The 27,207-nt window shown below is 52.2% G+C and overlaps 1 protein-coding gene across 2 annotated transcripts in view; it reads left to right on the top strand.

Moving 5' to 3' along the window:
• SRGAP2 (SLIT-ROBO Rho GTPase activating protein 2) overlaps positions 1-27,207 on the top strand; it is a 400,495-nt gene that overhangs the window by 342,718 nt on the left and 30,570 nt on the right. For both annotated transcript variants that reach the window (XM_069633174.1, XM_069633175.1), the window contains 4 exons: positions 8,364-8,443; positions 21,320-21,500; positions 23,249-23,398; positions 26,040-26,376. In XM_069633174.1, coding sequence (XP_069489275.1) covers positions 8,364-8,443; positions 21,320-21,500; positions 23,249-23,398; positions 26,040-26,376 — 748 coding nt within the window. The remainder of the gene's footprint in view (positions 1-8,363; positions 8,444-21,319; positions 21,501-23,248; positions 23,399-26,039; positions 26,377-27,207) is intronic.

Raw genomic sequence — 27,207 nt, forward strand, 5'->3', positions numbered from 1 at the left:
ATAAACTCAATGACTAGTTGTGGTTCACCGTGTGACCGTAGCAATAACCATTCCCTAGCGTCTATCCCCTCATTATGGGGGATTGAGGTGTAAAGACTACACACATCTAAAGAAAATAGTACACAGTCTGGTGACAAGCATGTAATGTCGTTAACATTAGTAAGGAAATCGGTGGTGTCCCTTAAGTAAGTTGGAATAGACTGCAGTAAGGGTTGGAGGATCCTATCAACGTATGTGGCCAGAGGATCAAGGATTCTGTCGGTACCAGCAACTATCGGTCTCAAGGGGGTCGGGGGTGATATTAATCCTTGTGAATTTTTGGCAGTCCATAAAAGACTGGTATGATTGGGTATCGTTTAAGAAGGAAAGATTTAGTTTTCTCGCTGATCCAATCGTTATCAAAAGCATGGTTGACACAAGTTTAAATCACAAGTCTAGTGGCCGGTGTAGAGTCCTTGTCCAGTAGTCCACAGCCACAATAGGAGGCTTTGCAGGTCATCTGTTGCGCTAACAAGGCTGTAATGGTGTGGAACGATAAGATACGAATGTCTTGTATTAACGAAAAAGAAAAAAACGAATGTTATATCACTAAAAGCAACTGGACAATAGCGAGCACAATATTATAAAGATTGTGAAGCACGCGGAATGTCATGCAGACCAGCTAGGAATTGTGCTGTGTTATGCTGCTGCTGATCGGTGTATACATGTGCTGTTTGTAGAAAGCGCTGCATGTGTTGAGTGGGTGCTTTGGGGGAGTGATGGTGTGCAGTAAGGGCTGTAAGCGTATATGAAGATTGATCTAGAGTGTATGTTATGCAAGAACATACAAGATCAGGAAGTATCAAAAAACCTGCGGCACCAAAGTGCAAAGGAGCATGTAAACATTCCAAAACTTGAGCCTGGAGAGCATGCACGCGAAGGGTGAGCGGGGCTTCTGCACTCTACAGTGTGCAGAGAGAGCATGCATGCGAAGGGTGAGCGGGGCTTCTGCACTCTACAGTGTGCAGAGAGAGCATGCACGCGAAGGGTGAGCGGGGCTTCTGCACTCTACAGTGTGCAGAGAGAGCATTCACGCGAAGGGTGAGCGGGGCTTCTGCACTCTACAGTGTGCACAGAGAGCATGCACGCGAAGGGTGAGCGGGGCGTCTGCACTCTACAGTGTGCAGAGAGAGCATGCATGCGAAGGGTGAGCGGGGCTTCTGCACTCTACAGTGTGCAGAGAGAGCATGCACGCGAAGGGTGAGCGGGGCTTCTGCACTCTACAGTGTGCAGAGAGAGCATTCACGCGAAGGGTGAGCGGGGCTTCTGCACTCTACAGTGTGCACAGAGAGCATTCACGTGAAGGGTGAGTGGGGCTTCTGCACTCTACAGTGTGCACAGAGAGCATGCATGCGAAGGGTGAGCGGGGCTTCTGCACTCTACAGTGTGCAGAGAGAGCATGCATGCGAAGGGTGAGCGGGGCTTCTGCACTCTACAGTGTGCAGAGAGAGCATGCGCGGGGGGATGAGCGGGACTCTGCACTCTACAGTGTGCAGAGAGAGCATGCATGCGAAGGGTCAGCGGGGCTTCTGCACTCTACAGTGTGTAGAGAGAGCATGCATGCGAAGGGTGAGCGGGGCTTCTGCACTCTACAGTGTGCAGAGAGAGCATGCATGCGAAGGGTGAGTGGGGCTTCTGCACTCTACAGTGTGCAGAGAGAGCATGCCTGCGAAGGGTGAGCGGGGCTTCTGCACTCTACAGTGTGCAGAGAGAGCATGCATGCGAAGGGTGAGCGGGGCTTCTGCACTCTACAGTGTGCAGAGAGAGCATGCATGCGAAGGGTGAGCGGGGCTTCTGCACTATGCACTCTACAGTGTGCAGAGAGAGCATGCGTGCGAAGGGTGAGCGGGGCTTCTGCACTCTACAGTGTGCACAGAGAGCATGCATGCGAAGGGTGAGCGGGGCTTCTGCACTCTACAGTGTGCACAGAGAGCATGCATGCGAAGGGTGAGCGGGGCTTCTGCACTCTACAGTGTGCAGAGAGAGCATGCACGCGAAGGGTGAGCGGGGCTTCTGCACTCTACAGTGTGCAGAGAGAGCATTCACGTGAAGGGTGAGCGGGGCTTCTGCACTCTACAGTGTGCACAGAGAGCATGCATGCGAAGGGTGAGCGGGGCTTCTGCACTCTACAGTGTGCAGAGAGAGCATTCACGTGAAGGGTGAGCGGGGCTTCTGCACTCTACAGTGTGCACAGAGAGCATGCATGCGAAGGGTGAGCGGGGCTTCTGCACTCTACAGTGTGCAGAGAGAGCATGCATGCGAAGGGTGAGCGGGGCTTCTGCACTCTACAGTGTGCAGAGAGAGCATGCGCGGGGGGATGAGCGGGACTCTGCACTCTACAGTGTGCAGAGAGAGCATGCATGCGAAGGGTCAGCGGGGCTTCTGCACTCTACAGTGTGCAGAGAGAGCATGCATGCGAAGGGTGAGCGGGGCTTCTGCACTCTACAGTGTGCACAGAGAGCATGCATGCGAAGGGTGAGCGGGGCTTCTGCACTCTACAGTGTGCAGAGAGAGCATGCATGCGAAGGGTGAGCGGGGCTTCTGCACTCTACAGTGTGCAGAGAGAGCATGCATGCGAAGGGTGAGCGGGGCTTCTGCACTCTACAGTGTGCCCAGAGATCATGCGCGGGGGGGATGAGCGGGACTCTGCACTCTACAGTGTGCAGAGAGAGCATGCATGCGAAGGGTGAGCGGGGCTTCTGCACTCTACAGTGTGCAGAGAGAGCATGCATGCGAAGGGTGAGCGGGGCTTCTGCACTCTACAGTGTGCACAGAGAGCATTCACGTGAAGGGTGAGCGGGGCTTCTGCACTCTACAGTGTGCACAGAGAGCATGCATGCGAAGGGTGAGCGGGGCTTCTGCACTCTACAGTGTGCAGAGAGAGCATTCACGTGAAGGGTGAGCGGGGCTTCTGCACTCTACAGAGTGCCCAGAGAGCATGCGCGGGGGGGATGAGCGGGACTCTGCACTCTACAGTGTGCAGAGAGAGCATGCATGCGAAGGGTGAGCGGGGCTTCTGCACTCTACAGTGTGCAGAGAGAGCATGCATGCGAAGGGTGAGCGGGGCTTCTGCACTCTACAGTGTGCAGAGAGAGCATTCACGTGAAGGGTGAGCGGGGCTTCTGCACTCTACAGTGTGCACAGAGAGCATGCATGCGAAGGGTGAGCGGGGCTTCTGCACTCTACAGTGTGCAGAGAGAGCATGCATGCGAAGGGTGAGCGGGGCTTCTGCACTCTACAGTGTGCAGAGAGAGCATGCGCGGGGGGATGAGCGGGACTCTGCACTCTACAGTGTGCAGAGCGAGCATGCATGCGAAGGGTCAGCGGGGCTTCTGCACTCTACAGTGTGCAGAGAGAGCATGCATGCGAAGGGTGAGCGGGGCTTCTGCACTCTACAGTGTGCCCAGAGAGCATGCGCGGGGGGGATGAGCGGGGCTTCTGCACTCTACAGTGTGCAGAGAGAGCATGCATGCGAAGGGTGAGCGGGGCTTCTGCACTCTACAGTGTGCAGAGAGAGCATGCATGCGAAGGGTGAGCGGGGCTTCTGCACTCTACAGTGTGCACAGAGAGCATGCATGCGTGCGAAGGGTGAGCGGGGCTTCTGCACTCTACAGTGTGCAGAGAGAGCATGCATGCGAAGGGTGAGCGGGGCTTCTGCACTCTACAGTGTGCACAGAGAGCATGCATGCGTGCGAAGGGTGAGCGGGGCTTCTGCACGCTACAGTGTGCACAGAGAGCATGCATGCGTGCGAAGGGTGAGCGGGGCTTCTGCACTCTACAGTGTGCAGAGAGAGCATGCATGCGAAGGGTGAGCGGGGCTTCTGCACTCTACAGTGTGCAGAGAGAGCATGCGCGGGGGGATGAGCGGGACTCTGCACTCTACAGTGTGCAGAGAGAGCATGCATGCGAAGGGTCAGCGGGGCTTCTGCACTCTACAGTGTGCAGAGAGAGCATGCAGATATCATGGGAAATACCGAACAGCGTTTTTTAACACAAGCGCCCCTGCTGCTGACGTATGCAACTGAATGCTGATTTATGAATGCAGCTGTCAGCATAGTGCATGTGTGTGCACGGCAGTCAACAGTTGTGTTTACAGATGTGCACCAAGGTTTTTTATGTGTTAAAGTATGGTGTGTTACTGCTGGTTTTGTGACCGCGTCTGTGCGCGCGCGTGCATCTTTGTTGCGGCCTTGTGCATGTGTGCGCGCGCCTAGAAGTGTGCTATGGAGACGCGATTACAGGGCTAGTGTGAACTCTGGGCCCGCCAGCAGCACCAGCCTCTCGGCGGAACAAACCACCCCCCACCCACCCACCTCCAACCCCATCTTGGAGCCCAGTGGAACCTGATACTGGCGCAACATCTGGAACCGCTCAGGTCACATCTGCTAAAGGCAAGAGTTGGGGAGACGAGGGAGGGGCTCATAGGCATCCCAGGGGGGAGTCTCGGGTCTACTCGCTGCAGCCCCCTCCTGTGCTGAGGATGCTACCTTCGTCTCTCACTTTGATTGGCCGGGGGCCTGCATTCTAACATTTCAGCTACATACAATTACAGACCAGGAGACCTGGGCACTACCGGTTGCTTTGAGGGGCAGTTTGAGGGCTCGAAAGTGAGAGGAGTGGGGTGATCGTGATCAAACGGTGCCAAGCATTGCTGGCCACAATTACGTCCTGCCTAAAACTGAAGGGCTCCCGAGTTGCCTCCAGCCACTCCCATCCTTCACCGTAGGTTGCCAGGAGAAAACCGCCAGGGCGCCATCGCCCTGACAGGGCTTCAGTCGGAACAGATTGAGTTTCAGTGTCCTGTGTAGCGCCAAGGTGCCGCCTTTCGGTCTTCACACCGGTCTTGGCACTATAAACATCGCACCTGCCGTATTTTCCCAATTCTGCATTTGTTTGTACAACTGTTGTCAGGATGTAAGAGTGTAGTTGTGGGCCTGCATCACTGGGGTGCCCACAGACCACCCCACTCTGAAATTGAAGGCGGGATTGGGCAACGGGCCCTTTTAGTCTGCCCACATTCCTGCCCGTTTGACCCTTCTAACCCTGCATCCTTACCCCGCCCCCTCCCACCCTCTGTAATCCATGGGCTTTTATTGGGAAATATCTCTATGCGGGAGATAACGTCCAAATTGCAATTTTGGTGCCAACATACCTAGGACCAGAGATCGCACGCAGTGCCCTCTTATGCACAATGCGACGGCACCCATAATCCAGTCCATTTTATAGGAGACCTCGCCCACAATCCTGTTTTATGACCGAGTGATCGCCCGCAGTGCCATCTCTAGTAGACCTGGTATGGCTCCAGTTTCTGTTCAGAGCCGAATCCTACCTACAACGCCAGCTCTGCCTGAATGCCAGTAAGACATTGTCCTCATTGGGACCCCTACTCCTGCTTTCCCACTCTCTCTGGCCGGCCTGCCTTGGCCCTGCGCCCTCACCTGCCAGTGAGGCATAAAATCTTGGGGTCATCTTTGACTCCACTCTCACCTTCTCTTCTCACATCTCAGGCATCTCCAAAAAGTCCCCCTACCAACTGCACCTCCTCAGAGGTATTCTACCTTTCCTCACGTTCCCTCAGAGGCTCACCACCTCAAGCCACTTTCTCAATCTTTCTACTTCCTACTTTCCATCCTTTACAACTCATCCAGAACAGAACCGCAAGACTTATCCTTGGCCTCAAGCCCTGGGACCGCATCTCTCTGGCACTGAGAACCCTTCTCTGGCTCCCCATGGCTGCAAGGATCAAGTTCAAGACCCTCTGCATCATCCACAAGGCTTTCCGGGGCAGGACCGGGGCCCGCACTATCTGCAACGCTCTCTTCTTAAATACTCCCCCTCTACAATCTTCTGCTCGTCCTTCTCCAACTCTCTGCGGCTGAGCTGCTTCTCCAAGCAGAGACTTGCGGAAGGAGAACTTTATGCTCTGCAGGGCCTTCCTCTGAAACAGCCACCCTGCCTCTCTCTGTCTCGAGTTGGAGCACCTTAAGTTCTAAAAACTCCTGAAGACCTCCCTCTTCTCTTCCTCTCTCCCTCTCCCATGCTAACTTCCTTTCTTTTCTCTCCACCCTCCTTCTCCTCCCTAACGCGGTTCAGTTTTTGCTGACTGGTTGACTGGTTCACTGCCACAGCCTACAGGTCACAGGCTCCCCCGCCAGTCTTTGCATTTGCTTCCGGGCTGCTGCACTATGTTCAGCGTTACTGAACTTTCAGTTTACGCTGCATGAGTGTGGCAACCTCTCTGCACTTAACCCAGGGCCCTGCTGGACTGGACTCGTATGTCCTCCCCTTCTTCGCACCTCCGTCTATACGCATGCATGACCTAAATGTACGAGGACTAGTTAGTTTGTCTGTCCTGTCCCCCCCCACCTTTATTTTGTCCCCCCACCCCGGTCGCAACTGTAACACTTCATGCACTTGCACTAGAAGAAATGCCTTCAGGCCTAATAGGCTAGTTTTTCTGTTTTGATCATTCGGAAACTTCAAGGCCGAAGAATGATTCATGTATTCCCTTGTTCCCTTCCTGCCTTGTAGCGCTTTGAAGCACTCCACCTGTGTATAACAATTACTACTAGGTTTCGCTCTTTTCATTTTAACGTATTAACCCTTCAGTCCTTGGGTGTTGCTATTCAGGGGCGAATACTGTGAGCCCTTTTATGTATTCTCTGGAAAGAAATGTGTCCAGGATTACACTAATTTGTGAAGCAGGAGAGCTGGGATTACAATTTACAGTGAATTTCTTCTTCACCCTATACTTGGCCACTACATCGTATCTATTCCCTGTGTGTGCAAGTGTGTTCTATTACTGGGCTTCGACTAGCGCACCTGCTGCCGGGTGCATGGTCTTTCAGCAACGGCAAGAGACGATGCCTGGGTCTGAACCCTTCGGTGTGCCATGCTGACTTTGCTGTCGAACTCTGTGGCTTGCTAGCGCGCCTCGAGTCTGGAGCATGTTCAACGATGGCAAGTCTCCATGCCTGTGCTTTTATGTCTGCATGCATGTGCAATCATGTCAATGCAGAAGTGCAGCAGCCATGTTCCTTTGAAGTGCAGATACTAGATATCTATGCAGTGGGTTAAGGTGTGTAGTTTAATAGAAAAAAAGAGTAACTCCCTCTCCTGTTTGTCTGCTAAATAATGAAGCGATAGAACCTGGGTGGGGGGCATTACCGGCATTATGCCGCAGGGAGAGAATAACAAGCCAAAGTGAAGCAAGGTCTTTATCGTAGCCCAGGGAGCATTACCTGACTGATAACGCCCCCCTTACGCCCCAGGGTTCTTTTGCTATTAGTAACCCGGCACGTTGTACCGGGGCACTGATATTTTTTCTTGAGTTAGGAAACGGCATGGAGTAAAAAACATGCCCACCGTAGATCAGGGAGAAGGGACAACACATAGTCCCTTCTCTCTTTCCATGGCGGCCAGTCGTAGATCAGGAACGATCAGCGATGCACGCAGTGCACCGCTGGTAGCGACCCGGTGAGGGCCAATCAGATAGATTGTTACAATCTGATTGTCCCTCGCCGGGTACTAATACAGACGCTGCAACGATGTAAATGCACTGATGGAAAGTCATGGAACCGGGTCAACATAACACAGACAACATACGTGTGCATGTTTTTACACCCAGCAGTTCCAAAGGGAAAGGTGGGTCCACTGAGGACGCTGCGGGGAGCATGGAGGATTTTTACTCCACTTTAGAAGAAAAAAGAAACTGGGGTCACAAGGATGTGCCTCCATGGATCCTGGGCAGTAAATATTAGGGTCGCTGCCTTCAGAAAGTAAAAGAATGGTGGGCAGGGCGGGGTGAGATACCTCACTACCACGTGAGGACCAGATGTGCCAGGATGGATTAAGCCGTAATGTGGAAAAGGGCAGGATGCAGGGCTTGGGGCAGACATAGATGCTATAGGCCAAGTGGCAGGGGGGCCCGGAAGCATTCCTGACCCACCCTGGGGGCGGGAGGGGAAGAGAGGGGTGCCACGGAACCCTGATATGCGATGAGAGGTATTGTGTAAAAGGGACCCCCGAACCTCACGTTGCACAGGGAAGACGCTGGCTCAGATTGTACAGCCCATGGCTGGAGTTGGAAGGCAGAGGCGTATGAAACCTTAGGTCTGTGCTCTACATCCCCACATCTCTCAAGGTCGCATCCGGCCTTTGCATCAGGTCTCTGGACCCTAGACCTTTGGGTGGGAGATGCATTGTCTTGTGCAGACTTGTGTTGCCCCCCCCCCCCTCCACACACGCCTGGCCCCAGCGTGATATACATGCGAAGACTGTGCAGGTTGTGGTGTCCTAACCCCTCTCTCTTCTTCACTCCGCAGCGAAAGCTCTCAAGGCGAGCCAGCTTCCGTGGACGATTCGGCGCAGGACATCCTCCTGGAGCAGCACGCCAGCGAAGAGGGTGGGTATTCAGACGTCTTGCCCTCTGCCGGACTTCCCTTCACGCTCTGCTCCTCGACAGGAGCACTGCTACACTTGTGGCTTGCACCCTGTGTGACTGACCCTCGCGGGAAACTCTGGCGCATGTGGGCTTGGGGGGGGGGGGGGGATTTTCACCTCCAACTTTGGCTTTGTCTGTTTTGTTACTTTATCTCGTGGGCAAGGCACACTTTTGCTAGCACTTTACATCGAAATTGCTTTGCACATTGGAAGAAAAAGATGCACCGCTATGGGCCGTAGAATATGCACTTTATGGTACCCTCACTTTTACACTGGCCGGCCCAGCACCTCTTAATAGGCAGGTAGATGATACTTGCTGTTGCCACATGTAAAGGAAAGGCACTCCACAGGTTGAGAGATCTGTAGTGCACTGAAAAAGCATCCTCCACCAAACCTGGCTTTCTCAATGTCTGGCTCCTTCACTCTTTCATACTGAAGCAGGCTTTAAGTGGGCCAGGGCTAGGCGGGGCTGGGCCCCGGCAGTCTCCATAAAGGGCTCCCGAGCTGGGGCCCTGCCGGAGCTGACCCCTAACTAGCCTCAGCCACGTGGACACCTGAGGCAGCCTGTGTAGCCGAAGTGCTGCAGTTACACAGGCAGCCTGCAGGTGTCAGCACTTGGGATTAGAAAAGAGAAAAGGCATTGCTACTTTTTTTTTTATATAAACTAAAGTGTTAACACCTGCAAGCAGCCTGTGTAACCATTCAGCATTTTGGCTACACAGGCTGCTTGATGTCTCTGTACTCAGAAACAGGAGGAGGGCTGGACTGCCCAGCTCTCCTTTTGTTTCCAAGTAAATTGTAATCATGCAGCATGAAGCACCTTTGTTTCATGCTGTGTGAGGACTTCACTCAAAAACAAAAGGAGAGCTGGGCAGCCCAGCCCTCGTCCTGTTTCTGTTTACAGAGACATCAAGCAGCAGGCAGCCCTTTCATTCACGGTGCCCATGGTTAAAGCGTTGCACCACAGAGCTCCTTGAATGAAAGGGCTGCTTGGGAGCTGGGGCACACTGGTGTCACAGCTTTGGTGCACCCGGCCCCTACTTTTGTTTAAAAGGAGGGGCTGGGTGCATCAAAGATAATAATGTCAGTGCGCTCCAGCTCTACTTTTTACCATCCCCTCTTACCCCCACTTAGGCGAGCGGGGGCTCTCCTTGGGGGGTATTGTTTGGGTACTGGTGTACTTGGGCCACTCCTCCATAAGAAGAGTGCCCCCCCTCCATTTCTAATCCCAATTAAAGCACTGCCAGGGCAGGGAAGCCTGACATATCCTCACTGCCCCGTGCAGGCCCTGCTGCATCTCGTGCTAGTGATGGTGAAGCTTCCTGCCTGAAATAACTCCTTGAAATAAAGGACATGCCGGCATTGCCTGGTTTCATAATCCTGGGGAAAATGCACCTCCTAGGCCTAGACAGACCTCTGACCATTTTAGTTGAATTATTTCAGTGATATATTTATACTTTTTTAGAATGTTTTAATATGTTACGATTCCTGCTACTTTATGACATCTAGGCTTTGTTTGCCATTATGATCATTACGGAGTGAGAGAGAGGTTCTTTCTGCTAATAAAGCTCATTACTGTTACTAGTTGCGTGCAGGTGCTGAGCCCTATCCCTTTTGAGCAGAAGCCTGTGCGCGTGTTATGTTGGCTGGATACCCAACAAGGAAGTGCCTCTGAAACACTGTCAGGAATTTGCCATAGCAAAACTAAATTACTTTTGAGAGTCAACTCGCATGTTTCTATGGAAGATGAGGTAGAGTGTTTCGAGTCCGTGGAAGCTGCTGTACCCCACAGACCCTCAAAGATGTTTGGTCAACTACTGATTACTAAGACAGCAAAAGTTCCAACACTATTGAGGGAAAGGGGAAGTAGATAAAATAAAAAAGAATACAGACTTCTATCTTGAACTTAGTTGGAAAATCTGCAAGAGAGGAAAAGATACAAGGTTAATTCCATTCTTTCGAACCAACCCTTCAGTTCACACCCCAAATTCACTGTGCACACAAGTTCATCCTCCACGATGAGCTGGGAGGTGTTCAGCTAAGCCCACAAACTCTCTCCTTAACTGCTTGTCATGTCTATACCCTATTGCTCTGACTTTGGGTCATATTGCCCCAACCAATGACATTCATCCTCCTAAGCTCCACCCCTGGAAGCCATCTTCAGATTTGTACGGCACGTTTTCGTGTTGGGAGTCCCCATGTTTTGCTCCTCGAAATACTGATCATTTTTTGCTTATTTTAGCGAGAAAACCATTTGTGTTTTTTTTTTTTCTTCCTTTTTTTTGGTCGCTTTGACTACTGACTGCGGGAACCTGTTTTCCAAACGAGATCCTTGCATTGTCAGATCTGTGCATCCTGGGCAGCTGCAAGCCAAAGCTTGACCCTTGTTCACACTATGGCAGAAGGTATGTGGAAAAGCCTCTTCAAGGCCTGCGAATATTGTGGCCTGAAAAACATCTTTATCAAAGATCGGCAACTTAAGTGCACCTACTGCCTACATCCTGCCCACAATGCTGACGGATGTTCTATATGCCAGGCCTTCTCATCCAAGACTCAGAAGAACAGCCATAAGACCCATCAGCGGCTTCACCGTCGACGACGTCATCACAGACCCCGTCCGAGATCTCAGCTGCCAAGTCCATAGCCCCGTCGATGACTACGTCCATGAAGACTGGTCTTCCATCGACGACTTAAATCCCATCCACTAGTCACCACCTCCATATTGTGTCAGTTCCCCTTCCGGAGGAAATTTGGGAGGCTGGCCTGTTGATCATGTGGACTGGTGAAAAGGGCTAATTTGGTGACAAAATACTGGGTCCGAGACACGGCCCTGTGCCTCAGATCTCTGCTATCACCGGACTCTGTTATTTCTGCTGCGGCTAGAAAGGGGTCCTCTAATCCTTCTTCCTCTTCTATGGTTCCTCCTGATCAGGAGGGTAAGAAGCGAGATGCGACTGGCAAGCCTATCATCACGGCAGCGCCATCTACCATCTAGGCCGCCATCACCTTCGACATTCTCTCATGGTACGACAGAGCTTTGGTATAAGTTGGGGCCCATCCTTGACTATTTCACCAAAGACAAGAAGGCTGAGGTGCTGGCTTTGTTCCATGCAAGGGAGGTAGCCTCTTTCTCCAGCATGGGGTCTGGCATGGATTCACATGCTCATGAATATTCCCCGTCGTCAGGCTGGGAATCCTCGGTGAAGAAAAAATCAGTATCCGTTTCGTTTCTGATCTATCTTTCTTAGTAGTAACCAATCACTGATCTCTGGGTCATACTGCCCCCAGCCAATGACTGCCCTCTCCCTAAGCCCCGCCTCTGGCAGCCATCCTCAGATTTTTACCGCACGCTCAAGTGTTGGGAGTCCTCGTGCTTTAGCTCTCGAGTTTTTACTGCGTTTTCGTGCTTTTTCAGGAGATTTTCTCATTTTTTCGGTTTAATCGAGCCTCAAACTCCACCGTTTCTACTTCCGATAACGGGGACCTGTTTCGGAATTCTTCTATGCCCCTCAAGGGTGAAGTTTTTGTCGAGTTTACGCTTCTTGGAGGATTCCGGATATCTGCGGCCTACCTTAACGGACATGGCCCAGGACAAGGGAAGCTCGACGCCCGGATCCAAGCTGTTCAGGTGCTGCCCTGGATGCAGATTACAAAACGTTTTCAAGAAGGACGAGCATTCGCAATGTCTCTACTGCCTTCATGAGGACAAGACGCACGTGGAGAAGGACTGTGCGTTCTGCAAGAACCTTTCGGAACGGACCAAACAAGATCATCGTTCCCGCTTCGCCGCCTGGCTGGAGAAGGGCACAGCAGGTGAGAAGGCGAAGAAAAAGTCTGAGCGGGCTTCTAAGTCCTGTGAGGGCGCCCACGGCGATGGGGGCCCAACAGAAGGCCAAGCACCGGGAGTCCGCGGGCACCGGGAGCGCCGAAAGGTCGGGCTCTTCCGCTGCCAGGCAGGGCGCGACTTCCCTGGAACGTTCAACCACGAGCCAGCGCTCTGGTTCGGGGAAGAGGAAGTCCGAGAACCCGGGTAAGCTGCTGGAGCGGCTCCGGTCGATCTCGAAGGGGGAGCAAGGCGCTGACCCTCCCCCCAAGGCGAAGGCCCAGGACGCACCAAAGGTGGTGAGGGCTTTGATCCAGCCGGCAAAGGCTTCTATCGAAGTGGTCGCTGCGACCCTGTCAAAGCCGGCTGAGACTACGCCAGTGGAAACGGCCTCTGGGCCCAGAGTATCCCTGTCAACGCGGAGGGAATCCTCTTTCCAGCCCATCATTAAGACCTCCGTGGAGTCCTCGGTGGAAAAAGAGGGGGGGGGGGGGCGGTGGCCATTACAGACTCGGAATCAGCCTCTGAGGAGGAGCTGGTGGAAACCGAGAAGGGCCTCAACGAGAGGTTCGAGAAGGTTCGATCCCAGGGGACGGTCCCCGCTGACGTGATCGAAGATAGCGACGAAGAGGGGCCCAGTGCAGCGGCCATCCCGTCTGTCGCAGCCATTACCCGAACCCCAGGATAGCTCGGCGGCCATTTTGTTGGCGATCCAATCCTTATGTACCGAGATAAGGAAGAGATTACCACGGACCCCGACGGAGGATCCAGAACCAGGCCCGTCGGGAAACCCTCCGAACAAGCGGAGGAGAGTCCACCCCTCTCCGCCCTTCGTGCCCGCGAGGCCTGTGGACCCCTCCTCCCCCTCGCCAGACCCTAGAGAGGATACGGCAACGGATACAGCGAAGGGGACGGACGACGACGACGGCGGCGATGACACAGCGGACATCCCTTCATCACCCCCCCTCGAGCTTCTCCAGCTGACGAAATTGGCTCCTTTCACGCCATGATAACCAGGGCCTCCGAGCTCTTCCAGCTCTGCCCTGAAGAACAAAAAAAGGAAGGGTTTCTTTACCAACGACGAGAGGCCAAGAGGAAGACGGTCCTCGTGGTGCCTTTGCTCGACGACATCTGGGACGAGGGGCTTGCTGTCCTCAAGAACCCTTCCACGACACCCGCCAAGAGGGACAGGTACGAGAAGAAGTACTGAGTCCCCGATGCCGCCCCCTTGTGCCTCAGGGCCCAGCCCATGCCGGACTCTGTCGTCTCGGCAGCGGCTAAGAAGAAAGCAGCGGGTGCGGCGGCTTCAACTTCCCCTTCCCCGCCGGACAGTGAGGGCAAGAAGTTGGACTCCATGGGACGACGAGTCATCTTGTCGGCGGCGACGACGACTATTAAGGCGGCCAATGCCTTAGCGATCGTGGCCCGCTACGACAGGGAGCTCTGGTTCAAGATAGCTCCCCTGCTAGACTTCCTACCTGACGACAAGAGGGCGGAGCACCTACAAATTCTGCAGGAAGGCGAGGTGGCGTGGGATCACGCCATAACGGTGGCAACGGACATTGCCGATACCGGATTTCGCCAACTGGGCAATGAAGTTTGCCTCGGACGACGAGGATGGCTCAAGGCGACAGACTTTCGCCAGGACGTCCGGACTAGAATGTTGGATATGCCGTTCGACGGCAACAAACTTTTTGATAAGGTGGTGGACGAGTCTCTCCAGGCCATCAAGACCGACTCGGAGATGGCCCGGGCCCTAGGGGTACTTCAACGACGACAGCCCTTTCGGAACTCCAGAGGCAGACAGGGTGCCTCCAAACGATCCAGCGGTGGCTCTTCCACATACCGCCAGGCGGCCCGCTCCTCTTCCCAGGAGGCCTACAGAGGTCGCAGCAAGCAAGGGGGATCCCGCCATCGTCACCAAGGCGGCAAGGCCGCCTCCAAGCAAGACTGACCCAGCCGTGTCGTCGGGCCCCCACTGAAGCACCCCGGTGGGAGGCCGGCTGACGAAGTTCGTCAGCGTGTGGGAGTCCATCTGCACCGACCGTTGGGTGCTGGACACCCTGACCAACGGGCACTCGCTGGAATGCCAAAAGAAGTGTCCTCGCATTCCTCCTGTGGCCAGGAAGGAGAATCACGTCCCTCAACTCCTGTTGGAGGTAAGGGCGATGCTCAAGAAAGGTGCCATCGGCTCCTCCCCAGGAGGCTCCGGAGTGTCCTCAAGGTACTTCCCCGTCGGAAAGAAGACAGGTGGTTGGCGCCCCATCCTGGACCTGCGTCGGTTAAACAAATACATCAAGGCGCAGAAATTCAGGATGGTCACCCTCCAGCACGTGCTGGGACAGCTGGAGGAGGGCGACTTCCTATCGTCGTTGGACCTGGAGGATGTCTACTTCCATATCCCCATTCTAAAAGGGCACAGGAAGTTTCTCAGGTTAGTGGTTCAGGGACGCCACTACCAATTCAGAGCCTTACCGTTCGGATTAAAGTCGGCACCCAGGGTATTCACCAAGTGCCTGGCACCAGTGGCGGCGCGACTGCGCCTGCAGGGGATCCACGTCTACCCCTACCTGGACGACTGGCTAATCCGGACAAGCACAAGAGAACTCGCCGTCGAACACACAGCGAGGACCGTCCGGCTGCTCACGGAACTGGGTTTCGCCATCAACTACCCCAAATCCCAACTGGTTCCGTCGCAAGTAGCACTGTTTCTGGGAGCGAAGCTCGATACAGTGGGGCAATTGGCCTCCCTGTCAGAGGAGAGGACGAAGACCATGCTGGGCAAGGTGAGGTGCCTGCTAGCCACGGACATGGCCAGGGTGAGGTCCATCAAGTCCCTCCTCGGGATGATGTCCTCATGCATCTATCTTGTACCCCTTTGCAGACTTCGGATGCGTCCGCTACAGGAGTTCCTCGACGCCCGCTGGTTTCAGGCGACGGGCTGCTTCGAGGACAGGATCCCTCCCGACGAGGAGTTCCATCGGGCGATCGTATGATGGGGTACCCGTGCTCACCTCACTACAGGCACGGACTTTCAAACCCCAGCGTTTCAGGAGACGGTGACAACGGACGCCTCTCTGGAGGGTTGGGGGGCCCACACCAGAGATCTCCACGCAAGAGGCCTTTGGCTCACGGAGGAGAGGACTCTCCACAGCAACATTCTGGAGCTCCGAGCAGTGTTCTGGGCGCTCAAGTCGTTTCTTCCGTCCCTCAAGGACAAAGTGGTGAGGATCTTCACCGACAACACCACTACAATGTTCTACATACGGAAGCAGGGGGGCACCATATCCCCAGCCCTATCCAAGTAGGCCCAGGATCTGTGGCACTGGGCCGTCGCCCTGGGGATGTTTCTGGTTCCCTTCCACTTGGCAGGAATAAAAAACACCATCGACGACTCACTCAGCAGGGAGCTGCGCTCGTGCCTTGAGTGGGAACTACGTCAAGACCAGGTGGATTGGCTCTTTCGACGATGGGGCAAACCCCGGATCGACCTTTTTGTGATGGCGACGAACTCCAAGTGCCAGAGGTTCGCCAGCAGGTTCCCGCACCCGAGGAGCATGGGCGATGCTTTCTCGTTCCTCTGGGACGGCCTGTTTCTATGCGCGTTCCCTCCGTTGCCGTTGCTGCTCCGCCTCATCAACCAGCTCAAGAAGTACAGGTGCAGAATGATACTCGTCGCACCGGTGTGGCCGAGGCAGATCTGGTTCCCGGACCTTCTGGACTTGTCAACGTCCCCACCAGTCAAGCTGCCGGTGGACGCGGATCTTCTCTCCAGAAAAGGAGGCGCCATTCTCCATCACGACCCACAGTGGCACAGTCGCTGTACTTGCAGGCCTGGCTCCTGCAGCACTAGAGTTTGGAGGGTACGATATCCCGGTTGACTGCAGAGAGGTTCTTGCAAAAGCCATGGCGTCCTCAGTGTTACGGTCATAAGTGGAAGAGGTTCTCTGTCTGGTGCCGTGCACAGAAGATTAACCCTCTGCGGATTACGGCCCCTCAAGTACTGCCGTACCTACTGTCGCTGGCCAAAGCTGGTCTGGCTCACGCCTCCATCAAAATACATCTGGCTGCCATCTCCCGATATACCAGGACTACGGGACGGGCGTCCTTGTGGTCTCATCGCCTGGTGAAGGAATTTATGAAGGGACTATTCCGATCGTTCCTGCCGGTGAAGGCTCCTGCCCCGGCGTGGGAGCTTAATGTGGTGCTGACCAGGCTCATGGGGGGGCCCCATTCGAGCCTATGCATTTGGCGCCTTTGAAGTTCCTGTCATGGAAGATAGCGTTCCTCGTGGCCATCACCTCCGCACGACGAGTGGGAGAGATCCAAGCCCTATCTTGCAAGCCTCCATATTTGACTTTTCATGACACAAGGGTGGTGCTGAGGACGCACCCCTCCTTCATGCCCAAGGTGCCGTCGGACTTCCACCTCAACGAGCCCTTGGTGTTACCAGTTTTCTTCCCGTCGCCTTCAACACCGGCAGAGAGGACTTTGCACTCGCTGGATGAAGCTAGAGCGCTGAAGTTCTACGTTGACCGCACCAAGAGTTTTCGGAAGACGTCACAACTGTTTGTGAACTTTGGGTCTGTGAATCAAGGGAAGGCTCTCTCGAAGACTTCCATTTCCAGATGGCTCTCTGGCTGCATCATGCACTGTCACCGTTTGGCAAACCGACCGCTGCCCGGCCGTTCGAAGCCCATTCGACCACAGCGATCGCTGCTACCACGGCGTTCCTGTCTGGTGTGCCCCTGCTGGACATCTGCAGGGCTGCTACGTGGAGGTCGACACACACCTTCACAAGATTCTACTGCGTCGATCGGGACTCCAGGGAGGAGTCCATGGTCGGCCAAGCAGTGCTGCGCAACCTGTTCGCCTAAGGTGAGCCTGGTGAGGAGCTAAGAATTGGTTAATGTTGAGTTTTGGATGTAATGCTTAATGTTGAGCCTTTGCCACCTCCCGTGGTTGTGCATGTGTATACTGCTATGTATTCTTTTATTCATGAGCATGCGAACCCTCCCACCTACCCCTCTGTGGCTCTTCACTTGGTCATACTGCCACTTTCCGTGCTACCAAATCTGAGGATGGCTGCCAGTGGCGGGGCTTAGGGAGAGGGCAGTCATTGGCTGGGGGCAGTATGACCCAGAGATCAGTGATTGGTTACTACTAAGAAAGACAGATCAGAAACGAAACTGATACTGATTTTTTTTCTTTACCGACGATTCCCAGCCTGACGACGGGGAATATTCATGAGCATGTGAATCCATGCCAGACCCATGCTGGAGAACAACAGTTACAGGTAAGTAACTTGTTCCGACTATGCAATTATCATTGCCCTGGACGTCGCTAACTTGGGTTTTAGGCAAATGGGCAATGAGTGGCCCTCCACTGACAAGGTTGGCTCAAAGCCACTAACTTCCACATAGATGTGGAAATAAAAGTGGTTGACATGCCGTTTGACGGTGACAGTCTGTTTGGGAAGGCAGTTGATGACGTCCTGCAAGCCATAAAAATGGACAGAGATGGCATGTTCAATGGGAACCCTCCAGCAGAGGAGGCCATACTTTCACTCCTCTAAAGAGAAGGTTTCCAGGTCCTCCAAACGATTCACCTCGCCCTATTACCAGCCCTCCCGTTCAACCAACCAGGAGGCATATAGGAGACTTTCCCAGGCCTACACAAGTGGCAACCAGCTTCGCTGCACTCCAGCATCCCGAACGCGCATGCCAAAGAAAGCCTAACCTGGCTGAGGGCCCTCGCCCTCAGTTCCACATCACAGTGGGAGGCGGTTTATCACATTTTGTCGACCAGTGGCGCAACATCTCCACAGACAAATGGGTGCTTGATATCCTTCAAGTGGGACACTCTCTGGAATTCAGTACACATGCCCTTACATTCCTCCTGTCCCCAGATAAGGACAGAATGTAGAACAGTTGCAAAAGGATATTCAAGCCATGCTGAACAAGGGCGCAATAGAGCCAGTCCCTCAGTGCCTTCGGGGCTCCGCAGTGTACTCGGGATATTTTCTAGCGTAAAAGGTCCAGAGGGTGGAGACCCATTCTAGATTTGCAATTCCTCAACAAATTCCTCAAGTCTCAGAAGTTCATAATGGTCGCGTTACAGCATGTGCTCGACCAACAGGAGGAAGGAGATTTCCTGGCGACCCTCAACTTCCACATTCCCGTTCATTGCAAACACCAGATGTTCCTGCTTCAGGGAAAGCATTGCCTGGTCAAAGCCTTCGGTTAGGCCTGAAGTCGGCCCCGAGAGTTTTCACCAAGTGTCTCACTCCGGTGGCAGCACACCTGGGTCACAAGTGAAACTATGCCTCTCCTTACCTAGATGATTGGTCAATCAGATCTCTTAAGAAATGACAGTACGGCATACAGCGGAAACTATCCAGACCCTTGCTTTTCTGGCATTGTCCATAAATGATCCCAAATCTTGTGTTGTGCCGTCCCAGAACGCGCTATTCCTGGGTTCACGCCTCAACACTGTCACCTGTCTGGCAACACTGTCCATAGACAGGATAAAGCCCATCCTGGAGAGGGTGCAGCGGCTGTCGGCAGCCAAGATTGCAACAGTCGGTCCATGAAGTCACTCTTGGGGATGATGTCCTCTTGTATTCATCTGGTTCCTCACTGCAGACTTTAGATGAGACCACTTCAAGAATTCCTGGATGCCAGATTAAAACAGATCATAGGCTTGTGGACCGACAAGATCGCCCTTAATCTGGCATTCCGTCGGGCCCTGCATTGGTGGTCCATTCGCTCTCATCTCTTGCAGTTTGCTCCCTTTCAGAACCCTGCGTATCGGGACAGTCACGACCAATGCCTCTTCGGAAGGTCTCGGGAGGATGGCTCAGGGCCAAAGTGCTTGCCTTAGAAGCAAGATGACGCAGAGCAACACAGGTTGGATCCCTGGGTCCGCGCTTGAAAACCTCTGGGTATTATGCGCGTTATAAATAACCAATTAATTATAAGGTTGGGGCACCCACACAGGCCAATCCTGCGCTAAAGGCCACTGGCTCCCGGGTCAAAGGGAGTTGCACATCAGTATCCTCGCGCACTACTGGCAGTCTTCCGGGCTCTAAAGTCTTTGCAGCCTCAGCACCAGGGGAAGGTGGTGCAGGTCTTCACGTACAACAACACCACCACCACCATGTTTTACATCAGAAAGCAGGGCAGGATGTGCTCCCACGTTCTCACTCGGGAGGCGCGGAATCTATGGCCCTGGGACGCTGCTCTACAGTTTGACAGCAGATATCCTCAGCCAGGTAGTGTGGGGGACACCATCTTGTTCCCTTTGGAGGACCTCTTACTGTATGCCTTCCCGCTGATTCCTCTGTTGCTACGAGTGATCAACACACTCGGACGTTGCCACTGCAGGATGTTCCTCATTGCACCAGTGTGACCCAGGCAGATCTGGTAATCAGACCTTCTCCATCTGTCAGTGGTCCCAGCCATCACACTGCCTGCACTTCCAAGTCAGCTATCCAGAGGAGGGTCAATCCTGCACCAGGACTCTGCATATCTGAGCCTTTCGCCCTGGCTCCTGCAGCCCTAGAGATTGGACACTACTCGCTGCTTCTAGAATGCAGAAGCATTTTGGCCAGGGCATCCTCAACACTAGCCTACTAATAATGCAAGTGGAAGCGCTTTCCAGTGTGGTGGCAGTCATAGAAGAATTCTCTGCTGCGCGTTACAGTGCTATAGCTTTTTTCTTACCTGCTCTCGCTCGTCAAGTCTGGCCCTGCCCATGCATCCATAAATGTACACCTGGTTGCCCTATCCCTGTACACCCGGGCTACAGACAAGCTCTCCCTGTGGTTGCGCGGGTTCGTTAAGGAGTTCCTGAAGGGCCTCTTCAGAACATTCCCTCTGGTGAAGGCTCCTGCCCCTTTGCATGGGAACTAAATGTGGTGCTGTCAAAAATGATGGTGCCTCTGTTTGAACCTATGCATCAGTCCTCCTTGAAGTTTCTGTCTTGGAAGACCGCCTTCCTGGTGGCTATCACCTCAGCTATTCATGTTGGGGAGATGCAGACTCTCTCCTGTTACCTTCTGCCAAAGGTCGCATCAAACGTTCATCTAAACGAGCCTTTGCAAACCCTTCTTCACCTGCTGAAAGATCTTTGCGTTCCCTGGATGTTGTGCATGCCTTGAAGTAAGACTTTCGAAAACCTCTGCTTTTCGTCAATTTCAGACTTGTGGCACATAGGAAGACCTCGTCTAATGCTTTCTTCTCCAGGTGGCTCTCTGGCTGCATCACGCATTGCTATTATCTAGCCAACAGACCACTTGCAGGCAGGCTGAGAGCCCACTCCACCAGAGGCATTGCAGCAACAACCGTGTTTCTCTCTGGTGTTCCCCTGCTCGACATAGGCAGGGCTGCTACGTGGAGGTCCACCCACACCCACGCAAGATTCTACTGCATTCTACTGGAGCAGTATGACCCAAAGTGACAGCAATAGGCTATAGAAGCGACGAGCAGTTTTGCTTTAAAGCGAAATTGCTTTAATTTTTACCAAGGATTCAAGCCTGACAGGGAATATTCATGAGCATGTGAATCCATGCCAGACCCCATGCTAGAGAACAAGAGTCACAGGTAAGTAACTAGCTCCATATGCAGTGGGAATTTAAAGCTGCCACTGTTTCTTAATGTAAACCTCTTATTTGATTTGTTTCATAGAGAATGGAATGTCTGATGCGAGCAGTGCTGTCGCATACTGGGCTTGTGCGGTTGAGTGATTACTTTGGTGTGGGGTACGATCTAGTGTAGGTTTTATGGTAATGGCCCTGTGCAGTGTCTCATGAGACGGTATCTTGTACGGATGCAGAGGGAGAATACGGCTCATGTTCCACCCACTAGTCCATGCACATGAGCTTAGAAACGCCTTTGCCTGTGATTAGATTTTAAGTCGCTGTGCCTTTTATAAAGCTCTTTCTTTTTTTTTTTAAACGGACAGTCTTTATTGTTAGAAGCTGTTGGTGAGTCTGTCTTCTTCCTTCCCCGTTAGAGTGTGAGCCAGTGGAAGCCATCGCCAAGTTTGACTACACAGGGCGGACCCCACGGGAGCTGTCATTTAAAAAGGGGGCAACTCTTCTGCTGTGTCACCGAGCCTCCAGTGACTGGTGGGACGGACGGCTCAACGGGATTGAGGGACTCATCCCACATCAGTACATCAAAGTTCACAATGGGTAAGTTCTCCCCCAGTGTCCTACTCACCCCACTTTCTGCATACTTCCATTACTGAGCGTAAAAAAAGTAGAAAGCATAGACCACTAAGTCGAAGGCCGTTTGGGCAACGAAAGCAGCGTGACCTCATTAGAAGGTGCCGGAGTGGCAAAGGGACCCCAGTGACAGGATCTGATTATGGTTTCAGTTCCCCCATCATCTTCCCCAATCCTTGGTAATGCTACAGGGAAAGAACACACGTGTCAGAGCCCAATTGAAGCCCACTTAAGAGGTGTGGAAAGACTAGCGGCAACCATGTATTGTGGTTTCATCGAAATAAATTACTTTATGGAAATTTATTATGTATCAATTTACTTTGGGGGGGTAAAATAGATGGGTACATTTAGAGGGATGACGGTGTACCCGGCTGGGCAAGGGTGGGTAGACTATTGGTGGGGGTTGGAGGTTATAGGGGTGCCCTCCATGAAGTAGGTTGGGAGAGAACCCCACTATTAAAAAAAAATATATATATAAAAAGAAATAAAAATATTCCAAAACCCGCTTCACATTGAAGGTTGAAAGGGGTAGGAACGAAATTAACTTTAAGCTTACCACTGGGGAGGTGATATTTCTGGATGACTACTGGCGGTATTCCAGATATAGTACCTCTGTGTGACTAAGGTGGACTTGCCGAAATGCCGCTGGTGGGTGTTTGTATTTACCACTGGCAGTAGTTCTACTCAAAGGTCCACACAACTAATAATGTGGCCATCAAAGTAAATAAAAAAAGATTGCGGTACAAAATGGAGAAAGATGGACGTCAATTGAAGACGGATTCGATGAAATGTTGTTTCAGAGCCGTGCCATCGAAAAAAAAGAATTGGGGTCTTTGGATGGCTGGATGGATGGATGAAAACCCAGCTAGAATGGAGCGCCTAATGAAGGTGAGGGACAGAGCATGGCTCCAGGCATTGCCTGAACAGAATCTTCTTTGAAGATCTCCGTGGAGAAAGCAATTAGGAATTCGGACCTCGAATCGAAAGGCCATCTTGCGGAACGCATTTGAGAGACTTAAATAATACTGCTTGTCAAAGGGAAAGGTTGATGTTGGGATGGAAGAGCAGTGGCCACAATCGGAGAGCTGGCTTCCGGAAGAAATGCAAGCGTAAATTATATTTGGGATGATATAGGATGATGTTCTGGGCTTGAATCCCCAGGTTGGAGTGGGGGGTTGAAGTTGGAACATCTCAATTTGAAGGGATGGATTGGAATAGATTGGGCTAAATTGTGAATGTGATGAGAGGTGGCACTTCAGTTTCGACTCGCTGGGAATAACGAGATGGTGAACAAGCAAATGCACAGAAAGTCCTGGGTGCAAGACGTGATGTAAAATTAAGAAGTTACTGGTTTCCGGACGTGAGGAAGTGGAGAGCGTTCAGTTAAAGGGCCAGTGGAAGATTGGCGCCCTCTGTGGAAAGACTGAGTTTCCGGTTTGATGGCAGATTGGGAATTTTAATCAGTGGGAATGTACTGGATTCAATGGAAAGTGATGCTTTTGTTTGAAACTCTATGTCGAGGAAGTAATGAAGATGGGGAATCCTGTACGAAGGTCCGGATAGAGTAGAAAGATTGAAGAATATAGGCTCGGTCGAAGGCCGGGGTTGGGTTGACCCAAGATTAGGGAATTCAGGTAGTATTGGGTTTAGCATCTGAAATGAAAATTACTTCTTCGGCTTATCTTTTCTTTTTTTTTGGTCTGACTCCTATTTAGTGAAGACCCATCGTTGGAGCGATCAAGCCCCAAATCGGAGTTGGAGGTCGCGCCTGAGCCACCGCCAGAGGAAAAAGTGACTGCCAGAACGACAATGGCCTGTCCCAGCGGAGGTCACGTTGCAGATATCTACTTGGCTAATATCAATAAGTAAGGAAACGCTGTGATTTGCTCTTCTTCTAGTGTTATATAGGACACCTACACAGGGGTCTTATTTAAAGGAATTCATATGGTTTTTCAGAATAGTCACAAGGTTGCGGGGAATTTTGAATCCTTACCCACACTTTTGGATAGTCTCTCCAGGTTAGTGTCCCTGCCACTCTAAAGGCTGGTCTGCAGCCTAACTTGCTCCCTGACCCACTTTCTGATCCTCCCCTCCTAGGGTTGCTGTCCTGGCCACTCCCACAGGTTCATCTTCACCCTGGGAAACGTCCCAATTACTTCACCCGATTTGACCACTCCCTGGACACACGTCCCTGCACCCTCTATCCCTTTCATCGCTTTCTTGTTGATGCAAGGCTTCAGACTTGTCTGGCTGGGTCAGGTTCCTCTCATTTTCCTTGTCTCCGTGCCCTTTTCTTTTTTTCATGTTCTTCGTCCTTTTAATGATAATGATTTGTTATTTATATAGCACCTTAAGTCAAAGCGCTTTACAGAGAACATACTTGCATAGGTTTATCATCCCAACCGAAGTTGGTACTTCAGGTCGAGCTTCTTCCTTCTCTATCTTGGTTGGGTTATGTATGCCCCTCTTCTATTCTAGGATGGTGGTCCATTCTGGATCCTATTGCCTTGGATGCCTTTTGCTACCTTCCTCAGGGTCATTGTAGGAAGGGGGGTGGGGGTCTTTCTATAGGGTACACCACGCCCAACTTCCTCAAAGAGTGATTCTTCCACTTCAGCCAGATTCCTTTTGTAAACTTTTCCTCTCCCTTTTTAATGCTGCTACTTTTTATCCTTGCAAAGATCTTTGCTCTTCACCCTCCTCGGCTGGGTCTTGCCTTTTCCCTCGTTCTCCCTCTTTAGTCTGCTCTTCCCCACTTGACAATGTCCCGTTTGTTCTGTCACCACCCCTTCAGCCCTTTTCTCCTTTTCCTCCATCTCTTTTCCCTCTTTTTCTTTGTTGGTTTTCCTTGTTCTCTGCTCTTTTTGTCCTTCTCCAGCTCCATTCTGTGTCTGCCCTATATGTACATTCTGCTTCTTCTGGGCCTTCACACCCCTGAAGTCTGTTGCTTTCTCTCTCCTGGTTAGTTCCTTTCCTCCCAACTCTTATTTCTCTATTTCTTTCTGTATTGCTTCTGCTACATCACAACTGCTTTGTTTTCGTGCGATGGCTGATGCCAACCTTCTGATTTGGACCCTGTGGGCACTTCTCTAGTTGATCCCTATGGTGTGGTGGTCTGGTGCTCTTGGGAGTTGGGCTTGGAGAGGACTGTGGGGTTGGATGACCTGCCTCATGTCGTTACCTCTCCTGCACATGCGCACCACTCTTCACTGCCGACTCGCGGCTCCATGCTAGTGTTGGCATCACAGCTGGCCACCATCTTCGTAGGCATCGGATTGTTTTGCAGCTGCCGCTGAGTGCTCTATTGGCAGGAGATCAGCAACTGGAACATGCAGTCCATTACATCCAGGAGGCACCAATACTTGATCTCGCCCCGTTCCGCGCGAATTCGGGCACGGTGTGTAGACGTGCCGCCATTGCTGATTGACCCCGTGGAAAGCACAGTCGAAGCTGGTGGACCAGTCGTGTACTCAACCGTACTGGACTCCAGGCTTGCAGTGGACTCCCAAGATGTGGATGCTGCAGCACCGTCGGAGCAGGTGAGGCTCACTGCACCACGGGCCGCATCTACCTCTGTCTGTCTGTCTGTCTTCCTTCCTTGCTTCCTTCCAGCTGGCAAAGACACTTTGACCTCACGGGTCTACCATTTAGACGATACGGCCTTGTCGCAGTTGTGAGCCGCGTGGCACTACCCTACCTTTCACCTCACGTCTTTCTCATCCATTACCTGACTGCATGCAGTAACCTAGCGCTTGTTGTGCAAGACTGGTGATCTACGTACAAGGTCTCTTGTATGGGTGTTTCTATTGTTCCCAAAATCAAGTTCTACTCATTGATTGATGAGTAGAAATGTATTTTTTTAACTAAAAACAGATGTTTTTTAAATGATCTGCAACATTCTCCGCCTCAAGGTCTGATTTTTTTTTTTTTATCTAAAATTCCAACAGTACTTGCTCAGGTGTACACTCGCAACTCGAGCTAGGATCTTATCTGAGTTTAGTGGTCAAGGTGTTAGAGGAAGCGCCAACCTGATGACTGTCTCTGGCCCTCTTTTTAGGGGAGCTGCCTAATGCAGTGCCTGCTTCCGTGCCACCAGTCATAAGAAAGGCGGGAAAGGAAAAGTCGAACTTGCCCAAAAGTGAACTGTGCACCTTGTGGTCCGTCACTCCCTGTCCAGCTTATGAGTCGCCCCCATTCTGGCCAAAAAAGTTACCATGACAAAAACCACAAAATTATGACATTTCTTATAAAAAGTATTTTTCAAATAGTTCTTGAAATAGAAAATTACAAAAACATCCATTCAAAGTCTACATTATAATCGGCCATTAATTACCAATGGAAACGTTTGAACAGTGGCTCTATGTGTATTTTTGAAAAAAGAAAGAAAACCCCCCAGTCTCTGCAGTATCCGCATCTTGTATGCTTTTCTTTTTGTTTTCTCCTACTTCGCACATCTGAGCATTAAAAAAAAAAATTCTAATCCAAAATGTTTTTTTTACCTTCAAGGCAGAGGAAAAGGCCAGAGTCTGGAAGCATCCGGAGAGCATTCCGGCAAAGTGACAGCCATGCCGGGACTCAGGGAACGGCGTGCTCCTCAGAGCCGTCATCACCAGGAGCTGTGACCAGCTCCCGCCCATCATCTCAGCCAATCATGAGCCAAAGTCTTCTCAAGGACCCGCCGGATAAGTGCTCAATCAGTGGGCATGGGAGCATGAACTCTATCACCCGCCACTCGTCGATGAAGAGCAGGATAGACAGCCCGCAGACCCGGCGGACACCCGCTGCCGGGCGCTCCAAGAGCTTCAATAACCACCGGCCACTGGACGCAGAGTACATTGTTCAGGTAAATCGGATGTAAAACTTCTCCAAGTTGGCATTGAACATTTTCTGGGTTAGGGAATCTCCCACAGCTGTGATAGTCGGCACACAGATTGCTCTGCTCTTACTCCGACTGTATTGGGGATGGTCTTGGGCAAGTGAGAAGTATGAAAAGAAGTGGCTCATTAGAGTGGAATGCCACCCTTCTGGTTGAAAGACCTTGGAAGGGGTTTGTGGGACTCACAGGGGAAGATGAACCCTTGGCCACAGGAGAACGCAAGGGAGAGCGGAGCTGACCAATCCCGCCTGCTTAGCTGCTCATTGGTAAGGTAGTGCCTGGAGCCAGCAGCATAGGCGGACCACCCTAGAACGCAGACACATGCAGAGGGCAGGAACTCTAGGACAGAAATGTGAAGTAGGCTTTGGAAGTAAAGTTGTGGGCAGGCTTCTGGGTGGTAGTTTCTGTTTTTTGGAGCCATCTCTGCTCAGGTGAGATTCTGGAAACTGAAATGGAGCAACATTGGAATGTCCATGAAGCAGTCCCTGTTGTATGGTCAGCAATGCTTGGCAGCGGTGGGGGGTGGAGGGGGGGGGGGGGTTGCAACTCGGATTCTGTTTCCACTGTAAATCTAGGTGGCCTTACCTGTGTCCCTGGGCCAATAAGCTTGTACTTTCATGCAAACTTTCAATGGTATCCAGCTTCTGGCTAAGATGAAAGGCAGAGGAGTTTCCTCAATTTGTGACTTGTCCCCAAGCACATGCCTGGGCGGGGGGCAGTGGGAAATGGAGGGCATAGGAGGTTTGGGGGGGTGATTAATTATCCATATGGAGTAAACAATGGCAGAAAATGGATGGC

Source organism: Ambystoma mexicanum, chromosome 13, assembly GCF_040938575.1.
Source record: "Ambystoma mexicanum isolate Mex_15411 chromosome 13, UKY_AmexF1_1, whole genome shotgun sequence".
In the NCBI taxonomy this organism is placed as follows: domain Eukaryota; kingdom Metazoa; phylum Chordata; class Amphibia; order Caudata; family Ambystomatidae; genus Ambystoma; species Ambystoma mexicanum.